Raw genomic sequence first — 25,056 nt, forward strand, 5'->3', positions numbered from 1 at the left:
GCGGACTAGAAGGACGTGTTCTCACTCCCTCTTGCGAGAACACCAGAATCACAACTAGCTGCTGGACAATCATCGACAGGAACACACTGGAACTCACCAAAAAAGATACCTCACATCCAAAGACAAAGGAGAAGCCACAATGAGATGGTAGGAGGGGTGCAATCACAGTAAAATCAAATCCCATAACTGCTGGATGGGTAACTCACAGACTGCAGAACACTTATGCCACAGAAGTCCACCCACCGGACTGAAGGTTCTGAGCCCCACATCAGGCTTCCCAATCTGGGGGTCCGGCAACGGGAGGAGGAATTCCTAGAGAATCAGACTTTGAAGGCTAGTGGGACTTCGACAGGACTGGGGGAAACAGAGACTCCACTCTTGAACGGCACACGCAAAGTAGTGGGCACATCAGGACCCAGCAGAAGGAGCAGTGACCCCGGGGAAGACTGAACCACACCTACCTGCTAGGGTTGGAGGGTCTCCTGCAGAGGCGGGGGGTGGCTGTGGCTCACTGTGGGGACAAGGACACTGGCAGCAGAAGTTCTGGGAAGTACTCCTTGGCGTGAGCCCTCCCAGTATCCACCACTAGCCACACCAAAGAGCCCAGTTGGGCTCCAGTGTTGGGTTGCCTCAGGCCAAACAACCAACAGGGAGGGAAGCCAGCTCCACCCATCAGCAGTCACGCGGATTAAAGTTTTACTGAGCTCTGCCCACCAGAGCAACAGTCAGCTCTACCCACCACCAGTCCCACCCAACAGGAGACTTGCATAAGCCTCATAGATAGCCTCATCCACCAGAGGGCAGACAGCAGAAGCAAAACCACAAACCACATTCACAGAAAGACAGACAAGATGAAAAGGCAGAGGGCTATGTACCAGGTTAAGGAACAAGATAAAACCACAGAAAAAAAAAAAATGAAGTGGAGATAGGCAACCTTCCAGGAAAAGAATTCAGAAGAATGATAGTGAAGATGATCCAGGACCTCGGAAAAAGAATGGAGGCAAAGATCGAGAAGGTGCAAGAAATGTTTAACAAAGACCTAGAAGAATTAAAGAACAAACAAACAGAGATGAACAATACAATAACTGAAATGAAAACTACACTGGAAGTAATCAATAGAAGAATAACTGAAGCAGAAGAACGGATAAATGACCTGGAAGACAGAATGGTGGAATTCACTGCTGTGGAACAGACTGAAGAAAAAAGAATGAAAAGAAAAGAAGACAGCTTAAGAGACCCCTGGGACAACATTAAACGCAACAACATTCACATTTTAGGGGTCCCATAAGGAGAAGGGAGAGAAAAAGGACCAGAGAAAATATTTGAAGAGATTATAGTCAAAAACTTCCCTAACATGGGAAAGGAAATAGCCACCCAAGTCCAGGAAGCTCAGCAAGTCCCATACAGGATAAACCCAAGGAGAAACATGCCGAGACACATAGTAATCAAACTGGCAAAAATTAAAGACAAAGAAAAATCATTGAAAGCAGCCAAGGGAAAAACGAAAAATAACATACAAGGGAACTCCCATAAGGTTAACAGCTGATTTCTCAGCAGAAACTCTACAAGCCAGAAGGAAGTGGCATGATATACTTAAAGTGATGAAAGGGAAGAACCTACAACCAAGATTACTCTACCCAACAAGGATCTCATTCAGGTTCGATGGAGAAATCAAAAGCTTTACAGACAAGCAAAAGCTAAGAAAATTCAGCGCCACCAAATCAGCTCTACAACAAATGCTAAAGGAACTTCTCTAAGGAAACACAAGAGAAGAAAAGGACTTACAAAACCAAACCCAAAACAATTAAGAAAATGGTCACAGGAACATACATATCGATAATTACCTTAAACGTGAATGGATTAAATGCTCCAACCAAAAGACACAGGCTTGCTGAATGGATACAAAAACAAGACCCATCTATATGCTGTCTACAAGAGACCCACTTCAGACATAGGGACACATACAGACTTAAAGTGAGGGGGTGGAAAAAGATATTCAATGCAAATAGAAATCAAAAGAAAGCTGGAGTAGCAATACTAATATCAGATAAAATAGACTTGAAAATAAAGAATGTTACAAGAGACAAGGAAGGACACTACATAATGATCAAGGGATCAATCCAAGAAGAAGATATAACAATATATATGCACCTAACATAGGAGAATCTCAATACATAAGACAACTGCTAATAGCTCTGAAAGAGGAAATCGACAGTAACACAATAATAGTGGGGGACTTTAACACCTCACTCACAACAATGGACAGATCATTCAAAATGAAAATTAATAAGGAAACACAAGCTTTAAATGACACAATAGACCAGATAAATTTAATTGATATTTATAGGACATTCCATCCAAAAACAGCAGATTACACTTTCTTCTCAAGTGCACATGGAACATTCTCCAGGATAGATCACATCTTGGGTCACAAATCAAGCCTCAGTAAATTTAAGAAAATTGAAATCATATCAAGCATCTTTTCTGACCACAACGTTATGAGATTAGAAATGAATTACAGGGAGAAAAACGTAAAAAACACAAACACATGGAGGCTAAACAATACATTACTAAATAACCAAGAGATCACTGAAGAAATCAAAGAGGAAATCAAAAAATACCTAGAGACAAATGACAGTGAAAACACGATGATCCAAAACCTATGGGATGCAGCAAAAGCAGTTCTAAGAGGGAAGTTTATAGCTATGCAAGCCTACCTCAAGAAACAAGAAAAATCTCAAATACACAATCTAACCTTACACCTAAAGGAACTAGAGAAAGAAGAACAAACAAAACCCAAAGTTAGCAGAAGGAAAGAAATCATAAAGACCAGAGCAGAAATAAATGAAATAGAAACGAAGAAAACAATAGCAAAGATCAATAAAACTAAAAGCTGGTTCTTTGAGAAGATAAACAAAATTGATAAACCATTAGCCAGACTCATCAAGAAAAAGAGGGAGAGGACTCAAATCAATAAAATTAGAAATAAAAAAGGAGAAGTTACAACAGACACCGCAGAAATACAAAGCATCCTACGAGACTACTACAAGCAACTCTATGCCAATACAATGGACAACTCGGAAGAAATAGACAAATTCTTAGAAAGGTATAACCTTCCAAGAATGAACCAGGAAGAAAGAGAAAATATGAACAGACTGGTCACAAGTAATGTAATTGAAACTGTGATTAAAAATCTTCCAACAAACAAAAGTCCAGGACCAGATGGCTTCACAGGTGAATTCAACCAAACACTTAGAGAAGAGCTAACACCCATCCTTCTCAAACTCTTCCAAAAAATTGCAGAGGAAGGAACACTCCCAAACTCATTCTATGAGGCCACCATCACCCTGATACCAATAACAGACAAAGATACTACAAAAAAAAGAAAATTACAGACCAGTATCACTCATGATATAGATGCAAAAATGTGAACAAAATACTAGCAAACAGAATCCAACAACACATTAAAAGGATCATACACCATGATCAAGTGGGATTTATCCCAGGGATGCAAGGATTCTTCAATATAAACAAATCAATCAATGTGATACAGCATATTAAAAAATTGAAGAATAAAAACCATATGATCATCTCAATAGATGCAGAAAAAGCTTCTGACCAAATTCAACACCCAATTATGGTAAAAACTCTCCAGAAGGTGGGCATAAAGGGAACCTACCTCAACATAATAAAGGCTATATATGACAAACCCACAGCAAACCTCATTCTCAATGGTGAAAAACTGAAAGCATTTCCTCTAAGATCAGGAACAAGACAAGGATGTCCACTCTCACCAATATTATTCAACATAGTTTTGGAAGTCCTAGCCACGGCAATCAGAGAAGAAAAAGAAATAAAAGGAATACAACTTGGAAAAGAAGTAGTAAAATTGCCACTGTTTGCAGATGACATCATACTATACATAGAGAATCCTAAAGATGCCACCAGAAAACTACTAGAGCTAATCAATGAATTTGGTAAAGTTGCAGGATACAAAATTAATGCACAGAAAACTCTTGCATTCCTATACACTAATGATGAAAAATCTGAAAGAGAAATTATGGAAACACTCCCATTTACCATTGCAAACAAAGAATAAAATACTTAGGAATAAACCTACCTAGGGCGTCAAAGGACCTGTATGCAGAAAACTATAAGACACTGATGAAAGAAATTAAAGATGATACAAACAGATGGAGAGATATACCATGTTCTTGGTTGGAAGAATCAATATTGTGAAAATGACTATACTACCCAAAGCAATCTACAGATTCAATGCAATCCCTATCAAATTACCAATGGCATTTTTTACAGATCTAGAACAAAAAATCTTAAAAGTTGTATGGAGATACAAAAGACCTCGAATAGCCAAAACAGTCTTGAGGGAAAAAAACGGAGCTGGAGGAATCAGACTCCCTGACTTCAGACTATACTACAAAGCTACAGTAATCAAGACAATATGGTACTGACACAAAAACAGAAACATAGATCAAGGGAACAAGATAGAAAGCCCAGAGATAAACCCACACACCTAGGGTCAACTAATCTATGACAAAGGAGGCAAGGATATACAATGGAGAAAAGACAGTCTCTTCAATAAGTGGTGCTGGGAAAACTGGACAGCTACATGTAAATGAACGAAATTGGAACACTCCCTAACACCATACACAAAAATAAACTCAAAATGGATTAGAGACCTAAATGTAAGACCAGACACTATAAAACTCTTAGAGGAAAACATAGGAAGAACACTCTTTGACATTAATCACAGCAAGATCTTTTTTTTTTTTCATTTCTTTTTTGTGGTACGCGGGCCTCTCACTGTTGTGGCCTCTCCCATTGCGGAGCACAGGCTCTGGACGCGCAGGCTCAGCAGCCATGGCTCACGGGCCCAGCTGCTCAGCGGCATCTGGGATCCTCCCGGACCGGGGCACGAACCCATGTCCCCTGCATCGGCAGGCGGACCTTCAACCACTGTGCCACCAGGGAAACCCAGCAAGATCTTTTTTGACCCACCTCCTAGAGAAATGGAAATGAAAACAAAAATAAATAAATGGGACCTAATGAAACTTCAAAGCTTTTGCACAGCAAAGGAAACCATAAACAAGACGAAAAGACTACCCTCAGAATGGGAGAAAATATTTGCCAACGGACAAAGGATTAATCTCCAAAATATATAAACAGCTCATGCAGCTCAATATTAAAAAAACAAACAATCCAATCCAAAAATGGGCAGAAAACCTAAATAGGCATTTCTCCAAAGAAGATATACAGATGGCCAAGAAGCACATGAAAAGCTGCTCAACATCACTAATTATTAGAGAAATGCATATCAAATCTACAATGAGGTATCACCTCACACCGGTTAGAATGGGCATCATCAGAAAATCTACAACAACAAATGCTGGAGAGGGTGTGGAGAAAACGGAACCCTCTTGCACTGTTGGTGGGAATGTAAATTGATACAGGCACTATGGAGAACAGTATGGAGGTTCCTTAGAAAACTAAAAATAGAATTACCATATGATCTAGCAATCCCACTACTGGGCATGTACACAGAGAAAACCATAATTCAAAGAGACACATGCACCCCAATGTTCATTGCAGCACTGTTTACAATAGCCAGGTCATGGAAGCAACCGAAATGCCCATCGACAGACAAATGGATAAAGAAGATGAGGTACATATATACAACGGAATATTACTCAGCCATAAAAAGGAATGAAATTGGGTCATTTGTAGAGACGTGGATGGATCTAGAGACTGTCATACAGAGTGAAGTAAGTCAGAAAGAGAAAAACAAATATCGTATATTAACGCATATATGTGGAACCTAGAAAAATGGTACAGATGAACCAGTTTACAGGGCAGAAATTGAGACACAGATTCAGAGAGCAAACGTACGGACACCAAGGGGGGAAAGTGACGGGGATGGTGGTGGTGGTGGTGTGATGAATTGGGCGTTTGGAATTGACAGGTATACACTGCTGTGTATAAAATTGATGACTAATAAGGACCTACTGTATAATAAAATAATAAAAATTTAAAAAAAGCATTTGTGAAAGATACTGTGGTGTTCAAAACTTGCATTACCTTCTCTTTTATGTCTCCTTAATTTTTCCTATTTAATGCACATGTATGTATTTACAGTGAGTTTGCATTTATTTTTTGTTTTGTTTGTTTTAATTATTTTATTTGGCTGTGTCGGGTCTTAGTTGCAGCCCGCGGGATCTTCATTGTGGCATCCAGGATCTTTTTAGTTGCGACATGTGGGATTTGGTTCCCTGACCAGGGATCAAATCCAGGCTCCCTGATTTGGGAGTGGGGTGTCTTAGCCACTGGACCAGCAGGGAAGCCCCCTGCATTTATTTTTTGAAAACAAAAGTGGAATTATTACCATGCAATAGATCTATGTATTTTTTTTATTGAAAAGTCAGAAACTTTGTATGTATCTCCTACCATGGTGTCTTGGTTTGTTTGTAAAGCAGAAAATCTAATTTTACATTTGTCCAACAATGACTTGTTTATGGGATTGCTTATTTAATAGCATCTGACTCTCTTGGGTATAACTACCAGTGTTCCCCCATTCAGAACATTTGGGGAGTGGTATCACATAGATAGATGCCTTTTTTTAAATAGATACAGTGAGTTAGCAAATTGCTGGTAATCAACAGCTATCTGCTCATTCTCTGTATAAGCAACAGGAAGAAGTGTCACCAACTGGTGTGCCACACTAGAACTTAAAATGGGTTTCCCACAAAAACAAGGTTTATAAAATGGTGAATATATAGAGTTAAAATAGTACAATGAGAACTATGTTCCAGATATGTTATGAATTATTTATTCGATACATATTTATGGACAGTCTGCTCTGTACCAGGTACTATTCTAGGCACTGGGTGACAACAATGAACAAAACTCAAGCAATAGCTTCCACAATAACACGGATTAGAATGAAGGAGGCAAACGTTTATTCATATTCTGAGAAGCATCTTTTCAACTTATTTTTCTAACATCAAATAGTAGTTAGTTAACTGTTAAGGGTGACTTGAGCCTTTGCTGCTTTGCTTGCATGTTACACATTTAATTCTAAATATAAATTAGAACCTATACCAAGGGCTAACTTTAGGGAAATCAGAGTAATCATAACAGAAATAAGGAACAACTATTACATAAAATATAATTTTTCTCTCTTCCTCACTATCTTTTTATTCACCTTTCACGGGAATTTCTTCCTGCCCATATATACCCCATGGATTAGGTCAGGAAGATACCTGCCTTAATGGAGCCATAGGAAAACATGAGCATGGTTAAAGGGAAAGGGTGAATCCTTATGTCCTTTCAATTTTTATTGAGCGGATTTATGAGAAGCTGTTGAGGAAAACTGTCCTAAGCACTTTAAATTCAGCCAGCAGCTCAGCTGGCTAATGGCTTTATGCTCAGCAGAAGACATCAGAACCTCTCCCAGTGACCTGAGTCACTGAAATGGACCCCAGGTCAGAGCACTGCAGCCTAAACTTTCATCAATAACACTACGTACTCCTTAAAAGCTCTTTCAAAGAGATCCACATGTTGATCACATTCTGGCAATGTGTTATCTGGTAGGTGGGGGATGAATTTAATGTATTATAAACTTGAAGCAGGGAGGGGTCCCTGCAGAAACCCTAGACGAATTTGATGGGAGAAAAGGGGAGGGTAACGGGCGGGACAAGGGAGCAGTGACTGGCTGGAGTCCCCTGGAGGAACCTGGAGGCCAGGGCTCTGCTTCTCAGTTTTGCTCAAGGTCCCACGTTACTCTTACCGGAGCCCTCTGCGGCAGCCCCCGGCGCTCACATCTGCCACACCAGCAGCTCACTAAAGAAAAACATGATCGTCCTGAGTTCACTAAAGAGGAAGTAAAGCCAGTTTCTTTTTTGTTGTTGTTGTTAGAAAAGTGAAAATTTTAATAACCTTCCCTCCCTTCCCATTCTCCCCTTTTGCTGTGTTTTTAGTTTTAGTTTGATTGCTTTAACTGTTAACAGAAGAAAAAACACTTTCCCCAACTTTCCTTCTTAACTCTCAGATATCTCAGTTCCACCTGCTTTCTTATTTAGATTCCAAAACAAAAGGAACAAAGGAAACTTTTTTCACTTACATGTAGTACTTCCCTTTTTAAATAGTAAAAGTAAATACACGTGGTTATTAAAAAAAAAAAGAAAAAAGTCAAACCATACAGACAAGGAAGACCATAAAATGATAAGCAAAACTCTCCTCCCACCCTGAGCTCAGTTCCACTCCCCAGAGGTAACGTCATAGAAACAATTTTTTCAGTTGACTGAGGTTTAGAATCCACAGTATTGCCAAATTAAAGTGCAGCATGATGGAGGAGTTGTTTCTAAACTAACACCTCCGTAAGCACAGTGTGGATATAAATTCTCACCACTCCTCTTGTGTATCTGGGTCCGTAGACTAAGAAGTAAGAAGGGACTCAAAGCCCTGCCACGTCTCCCTCACTTTTCTCAAAGAAGGAGGACTCATAAATTTCCTCAGGACAGAAGTGTGAGACTCAGACCAGAAGTCAGAGAACTTAACTGGCCTTTGCTTTCATCCTTAGCACCCATGTTGGGGGAGCTAGAGGCACTCAGAGCCACCTTCCAAGATGTTTGTCTCTTGTCCCAACCCCCAGACAGTGCTTATTTCTGAGTTCCCTTCTTTTCTCTTCCCTTAGGAAGAAGAAAAGCCCACTCTCTGTGTGTTCAATGCTGTGACCCAAGAGACAATGCCCATAATGGAGAGCATTTCCCTTCTTGGTAAAAAAGTGTCTGATCTGAGAACACTGATAGCTCTGAGATGTGGATTCCCTGTGAGTGTCTTCTGTCTTCGGACCCCAGAGGGACTGGAGATGTATGACTGCAACACGCTCAGGGACTACCAGACAGACCTCGGTACCGCCCACTATATGTGATAGCAGCTACTACTCAGCACTCAGGTTCTTTGATACCAGACTCACAACAGAAGGAGGAGTTGTTTCTAAACTAAAACCTCTGTAGGCGCAGTGTGGATGTAAATTATCAAAACCCCTCTTTGGTGTCTGGGTCTGTAGGCTAAGAAATAAGAATGGTCACATACCCCTGCCATGTCTTGTTCTCTCTGCTCAAAGCAAGAGAACTTGTTAATATCCTCAGGACAGAAGACCAGGACTCAGATCTGTTTATATTTTTCTCTTTCAAAATATATTTCAAGCATATATAGAAGCAAGTTCTAGTAGATATTCTTTTTCTTCTTTTTAATGCAAGTGGTAGCATATGATACATATTGTTTGAACCTTGTTTTATGAGAACTCATTTTGAAATATTGTCAGTTATATTAAAAAATCTTTTAATTAAACAGTATGAAGCCAATACTATGCAGGCCGAACAGGTGTCTCAGTGAGCACCATTCATCCCTGATGGACAGATTACAACCTCTCTTTAAATATTGTACTTCAGTCATGTCTGCTGTAGCCATACATTATTAAGCCAAACTCAAAGGACTGTCAGATTTGTTTCAACCATATTGGCAAATGGTTCAAACTTTATAGAGATTCTTGCTTGAGGTGAATAAGTTTTTGCTGACAGCACATCTTTAGGCAACATTGTGCTATAACATTTGCTGCAATGGAATTTGATTTCTCCCAACTTATAATCAGGCCTGTAGACATCCATGAATTAAGCAGTTTTGCTTTTTATAACTGCTAAATTTGCATTTATTGTTACTTTCCTGACTATTATGTTTGCTTATTCTTTCATGTTATTTTTAACTGAGGCCCTCAAAACTTTGACATCAATTACCATCCCTGTTTTTGATCAGAGGAAGTGATGTTCTAGCAGTCGTCCTCAGAGTATCTTACTGTAAACACATATCTGCTCTGTGTGCTTGCTGGGGGATCAGCCCTGCACAGAACATGGTGGCGGCTGATTTAAGTAAGGGTACACAAGTGGCATTTGTCTTCAAGCAACTTATGACCTAGTTATTTAATGAAATGCCAAAGGATAAATGAGAAAACTAAGGTGACTGTTCTTCAGGCCTGTGCTGCTCAGATCATGATGTGACATTTTAGAGCACGAAGAGAATTTAGAAATGGCTTGGCCCAACATCTAATTTTGGTTTTTGGTCGTGCACACGCCATGCGGGATCTTAGCTCCCCCACCAGAGTGGAACCCATGCCCCCTGCAGTGGAAGTGTGGAGTCCTAACCACTGGACCGCCAGGGAAGTCCCCCAACCCCTAATTTTTACAGATATAAAGACAGCAAAAAGGTTCTGAATGGTTAAATGACTTGCTCAGGGTGTGTCAAGGATAACATCCCTTAAAATGACCCTCTAGGAAGGAGGTTTTTCAGATGTAAGGTTAGAGGCTCCAGCATGACCTGGGTAGATGGCTTTGGCCACCATGAGAACATAGGGCATGGGAGGAGGGGCAAGGAAAGAGGGAACTCAAAGGAAAAGGAGGAAGAGCCTTTGACCTGCTTCACACCTTTGCCTAAAACACTCCTAGCAGTCTTTTTTTTTTTAATTTAATCCTTGTAAACATTTTATTTTATTTTATTTTTTAAATTTACTTATTTATTTTATTTTTGGCTGCGGCGTCTTAGTTGCGGCATACGGTATCTTTCCTTGCGGCGTGTGGGCTTCTCTCTGGTTTTGGGCTTCTCTCTAGTCATGACACATGGGCTCCAGAGCGCATGGGCTCTGTAGTTTGCGGCACACAGGCTCAGTAGCTGTGGTGCATGGGCTTAGTTGCCCCGCGGCATGTGGGATCTTAGTTCCCTGACCAGAGATCGAACCCATGTCCCCTGCATTGGAAGGCAGATTCTTAACCACTGGACCACCAGGGAAGTCCCCCAAGCAGTCTTTAAGTAGCCAGCCCATTTTAAACTACAGGGTAAGGGAATCTTTGATCTGCCTCTCTTCCAGATTCTCCTCTTTCCAGTCAATGAGTCACCCCTGATGCTGTCAGGAGTTGAACCTTGACCCCTTTCCAAAGGCAGTGGAAAGTCAGAAGGTTTTGGAGAAGCAGTCAAAGAAAATCAAAGATTTAAGTAGCTCAATTAGTCCCTGCACATACTAGCTCATACAGTAATATATAAAACTACCTCTGCACTCTGGGCATTTATAGTAAAGTGGTAGAAATGAAGCATGCACACTTACTCAGTTATAATCCAATAAGCCAGCTCCTTGTAGGCTGAAGGGCTCAAGGGAAGGCTTTTTGGAGAATGTTGGACTTGAGCACACAAAGATGCGAGAAATATGCATCATCTGAGAGGAGGAAGGGAAAACATTCCAGGCTTCTAGGCCAGGAGAAAAGCATGAGCCACAGGCTCAAGAACATGGGCTTACATTTGCAGCAGCATGGATGGACCTAGAGATTGTCATACTGAGTGAAGCATGTCATACTGAGTGAAGCAAGTCAGACGGAGAAAGACAAACATCATATGATATCACTTATATGTGGAATCTTAAAAAATGGTACAAGTGAACTTATTTACAAAACAGAAATAGAGTCACAGACATAGAAAACAAACTTATGGTTACCGGGGGGAAGTGGGGGAGGGGAGAGGGATAAATTGGGAGACTGGGACTGATATATACACACTAGTATATATAAAATAGATAACTAATAAGGACCTACTGTATAGCTCAGGGAACTCTGCTCAATACTCTGTAATGACCTATATGGGAAAAGAATCTAAAAAAGAAGGGATATATGTTTATGTATAACTGATATCCTTTGCTGTACCGTAGAAACTAACACAACATTGTAAATCAACCATACTCTAATAAAATTTTTTAAAAATCAAAAAAAAAAAAAAGAATGTGGGCTTAATCCAGGGAAGACAGAAAGCAGGAGACTGTTCTAAAGAGTGGAGGAGCCTCGTGGAGACCAATGGGAATCTCACAGCTGAGGTCATATTGAGGAGGGTCTTAGAGGTGAGGCAACAGAGCACAGGTTTCATGTGCTTGCAAACAGAGCCATGTACATTCTGGAACAGGAGTGTTTCAACAGAAGTTTAATCTGGTGGCAGGCAGCATGAAATATAGAAAGGAGTGAGGAGAGCCTGGAAGTAGGGTGATATGCTAACTGGAGCTTTTGATAATCCCAGTATTAATTAATTCCACTAGGAATGGAAGAGACAAATCTGAGAAATTCATGAGAGAGAGACAGAGCATCGTGCTGGGTCACATCTAAGAAGAGGGAAATGCCAAGGCTCTGACGCTAGGACAGCAATGGTGAAGTTGGGAAAAGGAGCTTATGCTTTGGGTCTTCAACTTTAGATATAAGGAAACTCAGAGAGTACATTTTTTTTTCCTGAAAATTACTCAGCTAGTTAGTGGCAAAGCTGTAAGTACAACTGAGGTCTTCTAATTCTACGCCATGACAAATATGGTGCTAGGGCTTGAGTGATGGGTTGGGTTAGCAGATATTGCTGTAGGCGTCCTGCCCATGGCGTTGGGGGTACAGCACAGTGAGAGGTGCTTTCCTTAGACAGTAACTACAGAGAGGGACATGTCAAGGGCCAAGGGCCTTGGTCAGCTCAGATCCTGAAATCTAGGTGGGCTCCAGGGTCCCCCACCAGCCCTCAGGCCCCTTAGAGATCTACTGTGCCACTTTAATTCCTTTTATAAATGAGAAAACTGAGGCTCAGAGAAGTTAAGTGATTTGGTCAGGTCATACTGGTAATAATTAGTCATCCTACACTCAGGATTGGGTTCTTTCCAACAACTTAAACTGCCAACCCAGTGTGTCTTTATTGATACCTATTTTTACTGATGCTCTTTAAGTACTGATCAATATCTTGTTTTGATTCCCACTAGGGGAAACCCAAACCAGACACATGGTTTCCACATTCAGAAAGAAAAAGTCCAAATCAGATAGGCAGATATTAATCCCAGAGTATGCATGAGAAATCCAGAAACTTGGGATATGGGGACCACAGCAGGAGAGGTTGGAGACGATTCCCTAGAATAGGCACTGTTGCTTGCACCTGCTTTCCTGCACAGCTTGGGCATGGTAGGTGGATTTGTAAGTAGAGAGAGGGTGAATCCAGGTTCTGTAGATATATACAATTTGGGGAGTCCACTTTAAACAATTAAGAATAAAGAATTAGAAAGTTCATATAGAAAGAGGTCTTGAAGCATAATTCTCATTAATTTTACTTTCATTTCAGTTATAGATTTTAGTTGTATTTTCTGGAACAACATAGCATTTTTAAAATAAGTTTCTATTTTCTAGCAGAATGCCTAAGCTTATGAAGGAATTTAATGTGTGACAAAGGAGGCATTACAAATCAACTGGAATGGAAGGATTATCCAATAAATGGTGCTGGTTAACTCACTTAGAAATTCTCTGGATATTCCAAAGTTGAGCATTAAGAGGAAAGCCATCCATTGTTACCTTCGATCTTTGAGAAATTAAGACTGCTTCATTGCAAAAAACTGAAATTGATAGTTATAACACCTGTAACATTTGTTCACATAAAATACAGGGCTTGTTGGAGGTGCCCTAACCGATAAGAATTTAAATCACATAGTATTCTCTAGTTTTCAGGGCTCATCAGTAGAGGACAGGTTGAGCTAGGGAGAGCTGAGACCCTGAGGCTGGGCAACCACCTAGGGAAGTGCAGATGGGCCAGGAAGACCCCACCCATAGACATCTAGCAAAAGGAGGTTAGCCTTAAATAGGTCCTGCTGGTGGGGGTCCTGGAACAGGCAGGTCAGTCTGCATTAGCAGTTGGTAAGATGGAGGAAGGCAGAGGGTGATCCAGGGAGATCCAGCAGGGACCCGGCAGGTGAACCATAGCATCAGAGCATCGAGGTAGTGAATGAATCAATGAACTAATGACATAAAAGGTGGGAAATGAGACAAGCTGGTTGCTGACACAGGAGCTTCTCTCAACGTGTAACAGAAATCTAACCCCAGAGACTGGGGTTCGGAAGAGGAACTCTCTGAGTTCCAGGCTCGGAGAGCAGAGATGGGGCCTCAGTTATGAAACCCAAAATGTAGAGTAGGATACTGAGACTTGTGCTCTGAGGCACGAGGTGCGGGCTTGGTCTCTTATTCCTGGAGGAATAAGGCAAGTTACTAGAACAGGACAACACCTGAGTGGGCTGAACAGGAAGAGCAACTTCCCACCAAACTTCTGAGCAGCTGGCCTGGACTCTTAACAAATCCCCTACAACTGAAATTAAGACTGTTCCGTGGGGGCTTCCCTGGTGGCGCAGTGGTTGAGAGTCCGCCTGCCGATGCAGGGGACACGGGTTCGTGCCCCGGTCCGGGAAGATCCCACATGCCGTGGAGCGGCTGGGCCCGTGAGCCATGGCCGCTGAGCCTGTGCGTCTGGAGCCTGTGCTCCGCAACGGGAGAGGCCACAACAGTGAGAGGCCCACGTACTGCAAAAAAAAACAAAAAAAAAAGATATTGATGCCTAGACCCACTCCTAGCGATTCTGACTTAATTGGTTTGGGAGGGGGCTCAAGCAAGTATCAGCATTAAAAAAAAAAAAAAAAAAAAAAAGACTGTTCCGTGGGCCTAAGACTGCTCTGGTCGTTCAAATGGAGGCTACGTGGTCTCAGCTGTGGAGGACCAGGGAGGCTGGAGTATAGTGCCAGGCTAAAGCTTTCCAACGCTCATCTCTGAGTGATTTTCAAAATAAACTAAAAACATAGTAAGTCACTTTAGGCAGGAGATGAAATAAATGCACTTGGAGCACTGTTTGAAGTCTTTTGTTTCCAGTGTTATTCATAGAAATCAAATATTTTACAAGAAAGTTTAAGTACAACAAGAAGCTTTAGAGACACTAAATCTACTATGTCATGGATGACCCATATTCTGGAAGATGTTTATCTAGGCATTTCTAGAGTGTATTTGCAGAACTGCTACTTGGTCTCTACGGAATAACTCCGTAATTCTCCAGCAAAAAGAGTGACTTCTCCTAGCTGAGGCCAGACTTGTGAGAGTTAAGGTAGGTTAGGGCCTTGATGGCATTAATGCAGATCAGGCTCTGTGGGTAAACATGCACAGCAACTAGGAATCAACCCACAAAGGACAGTGAGGCCAAGGTCAAGAAATCCCAAACCAGAGTCAAGAGTAAGGGAAGAAGAGCTCCATTTCAAGATTACAGGTTGTAACGTAGGACGTCCAAAAAGGGAGGGATCAGCAGAAAGAACATATACTTGGATGTGTGTCTGCCTGTGAAGTGGATGCAAGAAGGGCAAGAGGGCTTCCCTGGTGGCGCAGTGGTTAAGAATCTGCCTGCCAATGCAGGGGACACAGGTTCGAGCCCTTGTCTGGGAAGATCCCACATGCCACGGAGCAACTGAGCCCGCACGCCACAACTACTGAAGCCCGGGCACCTAGAGCCCGTGCTCCGCAACAAGAGAAGCCACTGCAATGAGAAGCTCGCGCACTGCATCGAAGAGTAGCCCCTGCTCGCCGAAACTAGAGAAAGCCCGCGTGCAGCAACGAAGGCTCAATGCATCCAAAAATATAAATAAATAAATTAAAAAAAAAAAAAAAAAGAAGGGCAAGAGCTGGGAAGCAGAAAGGAAAGCAAGAGAAAGGCAGCGGAAAAGAGAAGGCTTCTGAAGCAATAGAGAGAATTCTAGAGACAAAAATTCCAAGCCAAATTCTACTCCCAGCTTGCTGAGTAGCTTCAGGCAATTCCCCACGGGCCTCAGCTTCCTAGTCTATAAAACGAGACAATGGAGTGGACTGGTCTTTTAGGATCTTTTTATCTTCAGCATTCTGTGACTCTAAGATTACTGCTGTTATGTTATCCTTCCTTCCTTCTCACCTGCAGGTATTTATGATGAACCTGTCTGAGCCTGAGGATATGTGTGGATAAGCCAAGTCACACACTGTCCCATCACAGCTTTGGCATGCAACCTCTGGGGCCGCCATATTGATTCAAAGGCAGCCAATCCATAAGCTGTCCAGTGACATCATCTCTCCTAGCTGAGACAATTAGAGTCTTGCTTGGAGATAAGTATAACACAGAGGACAGGCACATGGGCCCGGCAGCCAGATTGTCCAGGTCCAACTCCTGGTTCCACTATTTACTGGTTATGTAGAAGCTGGGGAAGTTACTTCGTCTTACAGTGCCTCAGTTTCCTCAGATGTCAAATGGAGAAAATAATATAACCCATCACTTAGGGTTGTTGTGAATTTTAAATTATTAAATTGTTCATGTACGTAGAATAATCTAGAGCATATAGTAAGCACTCAATGAATATTAGCTATTCATATTCAATATATTACTGTTATTATTATTAATTATTAGTCTTGTGAATTCAAATTGGGAAATGTAGAGAGACAAAATTGGTTATCAGTAGGGTTGGAAAATGAAGAGTGTCAAGAAATAAGGTTGGGTCACGGCAAACACATGTTGCATGCATGCCAAAGTTGTCATAGGACAGAAGCTGTAAGTAAGCAGGGCAGCCTGTCAGTAGAGAAAGGGAGAAGACACACAAAGAGACCTAAAGGGCATGAGAGAGAGTGAGAGAACCTGGGGCCCATGGGAGAGATGGGCAGTGGTCTATCTTGGGAGCTGTCTTGGTACCTAATGCATGCTAGACGTGGTCATTGTCTCAGTGTAATAAGCCCCATTTTCTTGAGGGTCTCCTTGCAATCCAAGAGCATAACTAAAACAGAGCCCATAGACTGAATGAGACATAATGCTTGGGCTCAAAGAGTTCTTTTAGTGTTTGTCAACTGGCAATCCCAAAGCAGAAATGTATGTTCAATAATAAAGACTTTCAAAGTATACTTTGAAACCAGTTGAGCAGTCATTTACCCTATCTGGGGAGGTGAGAGGATGGTGTTGTCAAGGAGGGCTTCCTAGAGGAGGTGATGCCAGGATTGCATCATAAACTATTGGTAGGAGGATGGGGGAGTCAGAAGAATTCAGACAGAAGGGACAGTAAAAGAAGATGCCCCAAATCCAGAAACAGCCTGGGGTACACACAGAAGTCCAGGCCAGCCTGCTGGGCTACTAAGGGTTAGGAGGGCAGCACATGGCCAGAACAGGTTTGAGGAGTGGCTTAGAACTTCATTTAACAAGTATTTACTGAGCACCTACTGTGAGCCAGGCACCATTGGGGAAAGCAAGCATAGAGCAGTGAGTGAGGTAGCAAGGTCCCCACCCTCTTGAAGCTTGCATTTCAGTGGGTAAGGCAAGCATCATCCCATAAACAGAAAAATATCGAATTTTAAATAAAATTAAGGAATATGAAGTAAAACAAAGCAGGATAAGGGAATAGAGAGGGATGTGATGAGGTGGGGAAAGGCTATTGCAGATGGCTGGCCAGAAGAGGAGATGGCATCTGAACAGAGACGTGAATAAAGACAGGGGGAGGCTGTGGGGAGCTTCTCGAGGTAGCTTTAGGTGAGAGATTATCTAGGCCTGAAATAGGGCGGCGCTGGTTAAGATGGAGGTGAAGAAGCAGGGTTCTTCAACATTTGGGAAATAAACTTGTCAGGCCTTAGCGATTGTACAGATGTTGGGGGCATGAGAGAAAGGAAGGGATGAAGAACAACGCCCAGATTTCTAACTCAGGTAGCAAGGAAGATAGCAGTGACACAAACTGAGGCACAGAATACAGGAGGAAAAGCAGGTTGGGGATGAAAGGCGACAGGTTGTCCTTCAGAACAGTGGGGCCCTAGCGTGATCCCTTAGATTGTGGTATCCCCAGCTGGGGAATCCAGAGCTGGAGCAGAGGCCTGGCTGGAATTTGGACTCAGGAGTGACTGGCCCATGGGTGATCAATGAAGCCATCAGCTGCACTGAGGCTGCCTGTCAGTCAGCCAACAAGTATGTAGCGAGCACTCGGCAAACGGCAGGCAGTGTGGCAAGTCCTGAAGGAGCGTCGTTTGTAGTGGGTCGTGAACAACAGTCTCCAAACAACTAAAATGATTTCAAGTACTGATGATAGGGGCTGTGAAGAAATTAAAATAAGGTCACGGCATAAAGAGTATTGGAGGGGAGGAGGGGGTGGTGGCAGAGATTGCTTTACCCCTGGTGGCCAGGAAGGTCCTCTGTGAGGACACGATGCTTGAAGGGAAAGCCGAGTAAGAAGAACACTGCCCTGTGAACTCTGGATAAAGACCCTCTGAAGCAAAAGAAATTATGTTCAGATGGGCGTGGCCTTGGTGTGTCTGAAGGACAGGTGAAAGGCCAGAGTGGCCAGAACAGAGTGAGTGAGGCAGGCTGGAGGGACAGAGGTCAGGGTGGGCCACATGGGGAGGAGACTGGGTTTTATCCTGAGGGAATGTGTAGAGTTAGAAGAGCAGAAGCCTGAGGAAAGATTCCTGGGAAACAGCAGCCTGAAGGACGAAGGGAATGTAGTCACAAAACCAGGAGAGGGTAGGCTTTTGAGGAGCAAGTGAGAAATCCTCCAGCAGCAATGAATATATCCCTTTTATGTTCATAACAAAGAATGGCTCCTGTTTTGTGAAGAATGGAATGAAAGGATCATTCAACTTCACCCACAGCCCACTTGTAAGCTAAAGGCCTGAGAAATGCGTATGTCCTGCCACAGTTTCTTGAGTTTCTCTTCCAACATAACAGCTTTTGTTTACCTGGTGATGTGTAGATCAGCGGGGAATCGATGTCCACAGAAATGTTTTAAGATAGCTGCAGAATCTGCAAGGTAGTTCAGCCATTGTATGCTTTCACTGTGCAGATGAGAAAATGCAAGTGCACAGAAGCTAAAAGGCTTTTCCAAGTCAATATAGGCCTAAGATCAAGATAGCATCCCTGCCCCGCCTCTCTCTCTCTCTCTCTCTCTCTCTCTCTCTCTCTCTCTCTCTCTCAGCATCCCTGTCTCCTTATTCAAAGGCTACTTTTCATTTGGCACCTAGCTCATGTCTGTTGGGAGAAAGCTATCATTAGAAGTTTTTGGACCACCAAACCCCAGGGATGGGCTGGAAGCATCACCACCTCTCTTTATCCACAGGCACGACACTTCGCTTGGATGTCTGGGATGGATGGAAGGAATTTCTGATGGGCTGTCTCCTCGGACAAAAACTTAAAGTCCAACGCTATTTATCAAATGAAGGGCCAGTACTCAAGTATGAGATAAAGCAAATGCTAAACTAATTAAAGTAATTTTTGCTAAACTTTCATAGGAACTTGAGTCTGCAATTCACTCTAGCTGGGGTGCTGCTCCAAGGGAGTTCCCTTGAGACATTTTTACTGAGATATTTGCTCGAATAAGATAGCAGGGATGCCACCAGGGCTGACAGCCTTTGGTGATGTATTGTAATTCAGGTAGACTTTCATCAGGAAACACTATCTAAATGCACGACTTCAGTTTGGTTTGGATATTAGACTTTTATCGGCAGTTTTTAAAGGATATCAGAATAAGTGCCTTGCCACTCTCACATTCAATTATTCTAAAAACCACTAATTGCTTACTGATTGGCTGAAAACATTGCCTACCTCTTCCTAAGCTATCATGTAACTTTTCAAATCCCATCTAATTCACACATTCATACTTTTGCCATACATGAAGTGTAACACATGCTGCTGGGGCAGTGGAGGAGGGTAGGCTCAGAGAAGCAGGTGGACATTTTAACATATCTCTGCAGCCAGCAGCTTCCCAGGTGCATAAACTGCATTACCCTTTAGGTTTTAATTCAGTGGTATTTAGAACAGTGCCCCCTTGTGGTGATTTAGTCATACTTTACAGAAGCACACACGCTCAGCAGGAGCTCTACGGGCTCTGTGAAGTGACAGATTGGAAAACCAGCTTTTGCAATTTTATAAAACATTTAAACATTTAAAATTAATTTATATTTGGGGATAATTATAATTCTCTCTTTTCTTTCTTTGCTCTGAATCCAAAGAAATAGCTGTTGCATTGTTACTTTTAATAGTGCATACTTACTGAGTACTTTGTAGCATTGTGTTATATTTATTAACTAATTTTATACTTATAACACTTTTATGAGATGAATACTATTTTATCTTATTTTACAGATAAGGAAACTGACTTAGGAAATCTGCCCAATGTCACACAGCTAGCAAGGGCACAACTGGGTTTTAGATCCCCACAATTTAATAACTCTAGTGCTCATGTACTTAACTATTTCCACTTAATCTTTAAATAAAATCTAAGAGCTCAGAGAATATAAACACGATATGCATATGATCAGAGTGAAAAGCTCCTTTTATTCCTCCACCCAATCAACAATGTATGTACTATGTACTATGAAAGCAATAAACAAGATATGGTCCCTGCCTTTAGCAAATTTATAGTCCAGTAGGGGAAACAGAAAACAGGTAACCAATTCCTGGAGAAACAGAACTGCAAAATGTCTGGGAGTACAAACTCCAGTGCTCATCTACCTAGGTTCAAAGCCCCACCCCCTCAGTGTTTAGTCGTGTAAACTTAAGCAAGTAGTCATCCTGTACCTCCGTTTCCTCTTCTGTAAAATGGGGAAAATAATAGTACCTATCTCATAGAACTACTTTAGAGATTAAATGAGCTAGTATTATAAGGAACTTAGAGGGCCACCTGGCACATGGTAAGGAGGATACAAATGTTAGGTGTCGCTGTTACCATTCAGTGTGAAAATTGTTATGACATGGGCATTGTGCAAGAAGATATGGGAATGTATAGTATGGACAACTGTAGGGGATCAGGTAAAGCACCCTGAGAAAGGGACTTGAAGGGCTGATACTCAGGTAAACAGTAGGGAGAAGAATAAAAATGTCTCAAAACAGATAGAACCACACGTACAAAGACCCAGGGGGCAAGAGAATGGATTCAAAGAACTGAAAGAAGTTCCAAATGGTAGATGATAGAGTAAGAGGAAGCTAGTGGCCAGGGGCTGGAAAGATAAGAAGAGGCCAGCTCATGCAGGCCCCTGTAGGAATGTGAAGGATTTGGATTTTATCGTTTAAATGTTGGGAAGACATTGAAGGCCATGATGAGATCTGCATTTTAGAATATTGGCTCTGACTGCAATGTGGGGAATAGAGGCCGACAGGGAGACAGGAAAATGGTCCAAAGCAAACGGCAGCCTGAGCTAGGCTTATGACAGCAGAGGTGGGGCTAAGAGGACAGACTGTGAAAAGATCATTTAGGAGGCAGAATCAACCAGTCTTGGTAACAAGAGTGCTCTAGTTCCCACAACATGCGTGTTGAGGATGAAAGCAAAGTCCAGTTCATGCAGGAGGGGCTCTTCTCCCCAAATCAAATTCAGAGTTGCTGATCTGCACTAGTGAATTTCAGACGAAATTGATATGTGAACCAAAAGGCCAGCATATTAATGTATAACTCTAATTAGTTATAATCTGTCAGAGGGTCCTAGAAACCCACATGTTCTGGGCAGACCATCTCTCTTATGCAGGAAAATTACACGGGATGCCACATACACCTGAAAATTATGGTGTGGTGAGCATGCAGTCAGAGACGGGAGAGTTAGTTATACGCAGATTATGGACGATACCAGCTAGCTGGCCTCCATCTCTACCATGAGGTCACAGAGAGCCTTGCCCAAGTAAATCCTGGACGAAACCTGATGGAACCCTGTCTAGCTTTGCCTCTCTAATTCTTATTTCTCTGAATAGTCTTCACCCATCATTCAATTTGTGCCTGATGGGGAACTGGAAGGATGGGGATGGCAGGAAGGCCAGTGTGGCTATAGTTCAGTGAAAGAGAAGGGGAGTGGTAGGAAGTGAGGCAGGAGCTGGGGCAGGGTCCAGGTGACAGGTGCCCTGAAGGCCAAGATGAAGAGTTAGAATTTCAATTACAGCCGGAAGCTACTAGAGGGTTTGGAAGAGAGCATGGGCCACCTCCAACATATGGAATAAAAAGACTGCTAAGCACTGCATGAGGAAAATCCCGTAGGGGGATAAGAGGAGGTGTTAGAAAAGACAAAGCAAACAAACATACAAAGCATTCAAATTTCTAAAATGTACTGAATTTCTTCCTGTGCTTCCCCAGTGAATATAAAGCTTGATATTTATCTTGAGCATTAGATTTTCGTAAAGGAAAACACTGCTCCAAGGAAACCAGTTTGAATTATTTATATGTACACAATAGGACAATGTGTATAAGCAGGACCTGTGCAGTTTAACCTGTGTATTACTATAGACCTTTTCTGAAAATATTTTTAAAAGTTAGGAAGGTAAAAGTAAGGAAGAAATAAATATTTTAACTAGAATGTTTTGTGGGTATTTAGTGTAACTACCTTTGCCTGTTTGCTGAATTACTAAACAGCCCCGTTCTCACTTGTTTCATTCATTCAGGTATCAGAAAAGGGTTGCCCGGTACATCGCCGCCTTTTACGGGCACACTGAGCTCACTGAATGGGCCCTGAAGCAGGGTGTGCGGCCCCACGAGATGGTCGGCGTGCACCCCTACCGAGCTTGGTGCCATGAAGCCCTTCACGCAGATGTCTCTAAATGCCCCATTCATGCAGCCGCAGAAGCGGGCCAACTGTTGATTCTGAAGGCTTTTGTCAACTGCAGCGTGCTGTGCCTGGAATGCAAAAACGCAGCGGGACAAACTCCCCTTACCATTGCGTTCAAACACAAGCATAAAGACTGCGTATTATATTTACTGAGTAAAATGTGGTCCACTGTTTCTTTTCTGAAAATCTCAGTCCCCATGAGGATTTATATTAAAATAAAACAATGGGTACTCAGAGCTCAGAGTCACAACCTTAATAAAGGCCAGCTTTGCGGAGCAAGCGTCTTTGGAGCAAAAGTTGGAGACGTTGTGATGGTGGATGGTTTCACCAAACCCAAAATGACCTCCAAGAGCTGGCATAAGGCTGAGAACAAGGACTCACAAGGCACTGTGGGCAAACTACCGCCTCTCAGGGAGCAAACTGTAAGCAGGAAACGTGTCAATCCTGTGGCAATTTCACAGCAGGACACAAGAGAACAAACACTCAAATTTCCTCCGCTGGTAGATGCAAATACGTTCTTTGAATTACAAAAACAACAAAATCGGAAAACAATTACTGCCACAGCTAGGAAAAAAGAAAAGCTCATAAAAAATACATATCTCCCCCAAGTCCCCCTCCCTCCAGTTTCAAGAGTGAGCTATTCACACCCATCTTTTTACTATGCAACACCCAGTGCCAACTTTTTACTCAGATCCTCCTTTGCATCTTTCTCAGAGCACAGTGGAAGGACTCCAAGGGAGAATGCCATCTACTACTTAGCTGTGGACAGGTAAGGTTTTCTCTTCAAACAAACAAGGATAAACCTTTACTAGGGCAGGTCTAGGGGAGGAATGGTCTATGAAGCCGTCACACTAGCATGCCATGTAGTATAGCACAGGTTTTTCCCGTGCATCAGTGCCCAGCTTCAAGGACCTAGCCTTGTTCTAGGACAAAATGAACTGATTTTATTGGCCAATCCATGTAGTATTCTACTTGTCAAGTTTTCAGGAAGAAAGGAGTTGTATCAATTAACAAGGTCACTTGTTTTTTTTTAAAAAAAAGTAAAAGAAATTGTTAATTATAATTAAAGGGATAAGGGGGAAACTTGAAATCTGGGAGACATCAAAAGTGTCATGGAAGCCTGGATGGTAATGAAAGTGGAAGGAAAGAAAAGAACAATTTAATGACAAACTGAATCAAAAAAACTTCAGTTGACTTATAGACAAGAAATACAGGCCGGGGGAGAGCTATATTGGATAGGGTGATAGAATTGATATTAATATTTAAGGTAAGTTTAAAAAGTAATCCATTATCACATTTAAAGATATAAACAAGTGTGTTGGAAGTGGATTTTTTGGGCACATTCATTTCATAAAATAAAATTTTATATATTGGTCATCAGATTTCACTGAAAACACTACTCTGATTAGATCTCAAGATAAATACTTATGAGGTATTATTGGGTGCCAGTATTACAGTGAAAATATAGATTTATAACGATTTTTCCCCTTACTCGATATAATGAGAAGGAAAGAAAAAATAAAGCTAGTTTGTTTTAGTTGCCTTTCTGTATTGGTCTTTATTTCAGATCTACTTTATTTCAGCTAGGTTGTTGCCACCTAGTGGTGAGAATAATTGCCATAGTGGTGAGCTATAAAATGCAAACTTCAGCATACAGCATGATAAGGTTGAGAAAAGATGAAGAAACTGCTTAACAGCTTCAATCTTTGTAATTTATGAGATATCTCTGACTAGAATGTATAAAAAGATAATCTAAAATTATAGAAAAAGACCAGAAAATTATTAATTTAAAAAATTATATAATCCATCTTAAAATCAGCCTGTAAACGTAAGGAAATACTGATCAGTTTTATCAAAAGATGCACATTAAAAATGATTTTATTTTTTAAACATCCAAAAAAATGCTTATTATGGCCCAGTGCAGTGCTAGGCACAATGGAAATGTGCCAATGTATCTGTGGTTAAGGTGGCCATGTATGTGGTATTGGGTGAAAGGCTGCCAGTGTCTATTGTGTGTGGTGCTTTCTTGGGGAGGAACTGAGTTGTGATATATAGAGTTAAATGCATAAACAGCACTAATCTCACATGTATGGCTTTTTTTATTTTATTTTTTTAATTAATTTATTTTTTATTTATTTGGTTGCGTCAGGTCTTAGTTGCGCAGGCTGACTCTGTAGTTGTGGCTCGCAGACTCCTTAGTCGTGGCTCGCCAGCTCCGTAGTTGGGCACATGGGCTCCTTAGTTGTGACACATGAACTCTTAGTTGCAGCACGTGTGTGAGATCTAGTTCCCGGACCTGGGATCGAACCTGGGCCACCTGCATCGGGAGCACGGAGTCTTAACCACTGTGCCACCAGGGAAGTCCCTGAATTTTTATATTTGCATACATGCATGTAACAACCACTCAGATCAATTGCAAAATATTTCTAGCACCCCAAAAAAGTTCCTTCATGCTCCTTGTCAGTCAATGACCCCTCCCAGATATAACCATTATTCTGATCTCTATCAATGAGATTAGTTTTGCCCCTTCTTGACTTTCATATAAAGGGCACCATATGTTATGTATCTTTCATGTCTGGCTTTTTTGTGCAACAAATTGTCTATGAGATTCATTCATGTT

General features: G+C 41.8%; 2 protein-coding genes across 2 annotated transcripts in view; one reads left to right on the forward strand and one right to left on the reverse strand.

The window, feature by feature from the left end:
- The window catches only part of RNF13 (ring finger protein 13), a 166,934-nt gene extending 166,332 nt beyond the window's left edge, over positions 1–602 (reverse strand). The window contains exon 1 of the mRNA XM_089911020.1: positions 462–602. The gene's annotated coding sequence lies outside the window, so the exon portion shown is untranslated. The remainder of the gene's footprint in view (positions 1–461) is intronic.
- The window catches only part of ANKUB1 (ankyrin repeat and ubiquitin domain containing 1), a 34,036-nt gene extending 9,611 nt beyond the window's left edge, over positions 1–24,425 (forward strand). Inside the window, exons 3-5 of the mRNA XM_022582495.3 lie at positions 8,708–8,924; positions 18,971–19,085; positions 22,273–24,425. Of these exons, the coding sequence (XP_022438203.3) occupies positions 8,708–8,924; positions 18,971–19,085; positions 22,273–23,209 (1,269 nt within the window). The 3' untranslated portion in view covers positions 23,210–24,425. The remainder of the gene's footprint in view (positions 1–8,707; positions 8,925–18,970; positions 19,086–22,272) is intronic.
- The last annotated feature ends 631 nt before the right edge of the window (positions 24,426–25,056 follow it).

The sequence above is a fragment of the Delphinapterus leucas genome, chromosome 4, assembly GCF_059928025.1.
Source record: "Delphinapterus leucas isolate spDelLeu-1000000601 "Yukka" chromosome 4, BTC_Dleu_Yukka2, whole genome shotgun sequence".
Lineage (NCBI taxonomy): Eukaryota > Metazoa > Chordata > Mammalia > Artiodactyla > Monodontidae > Delphinapterus > Delphinapterus leucas.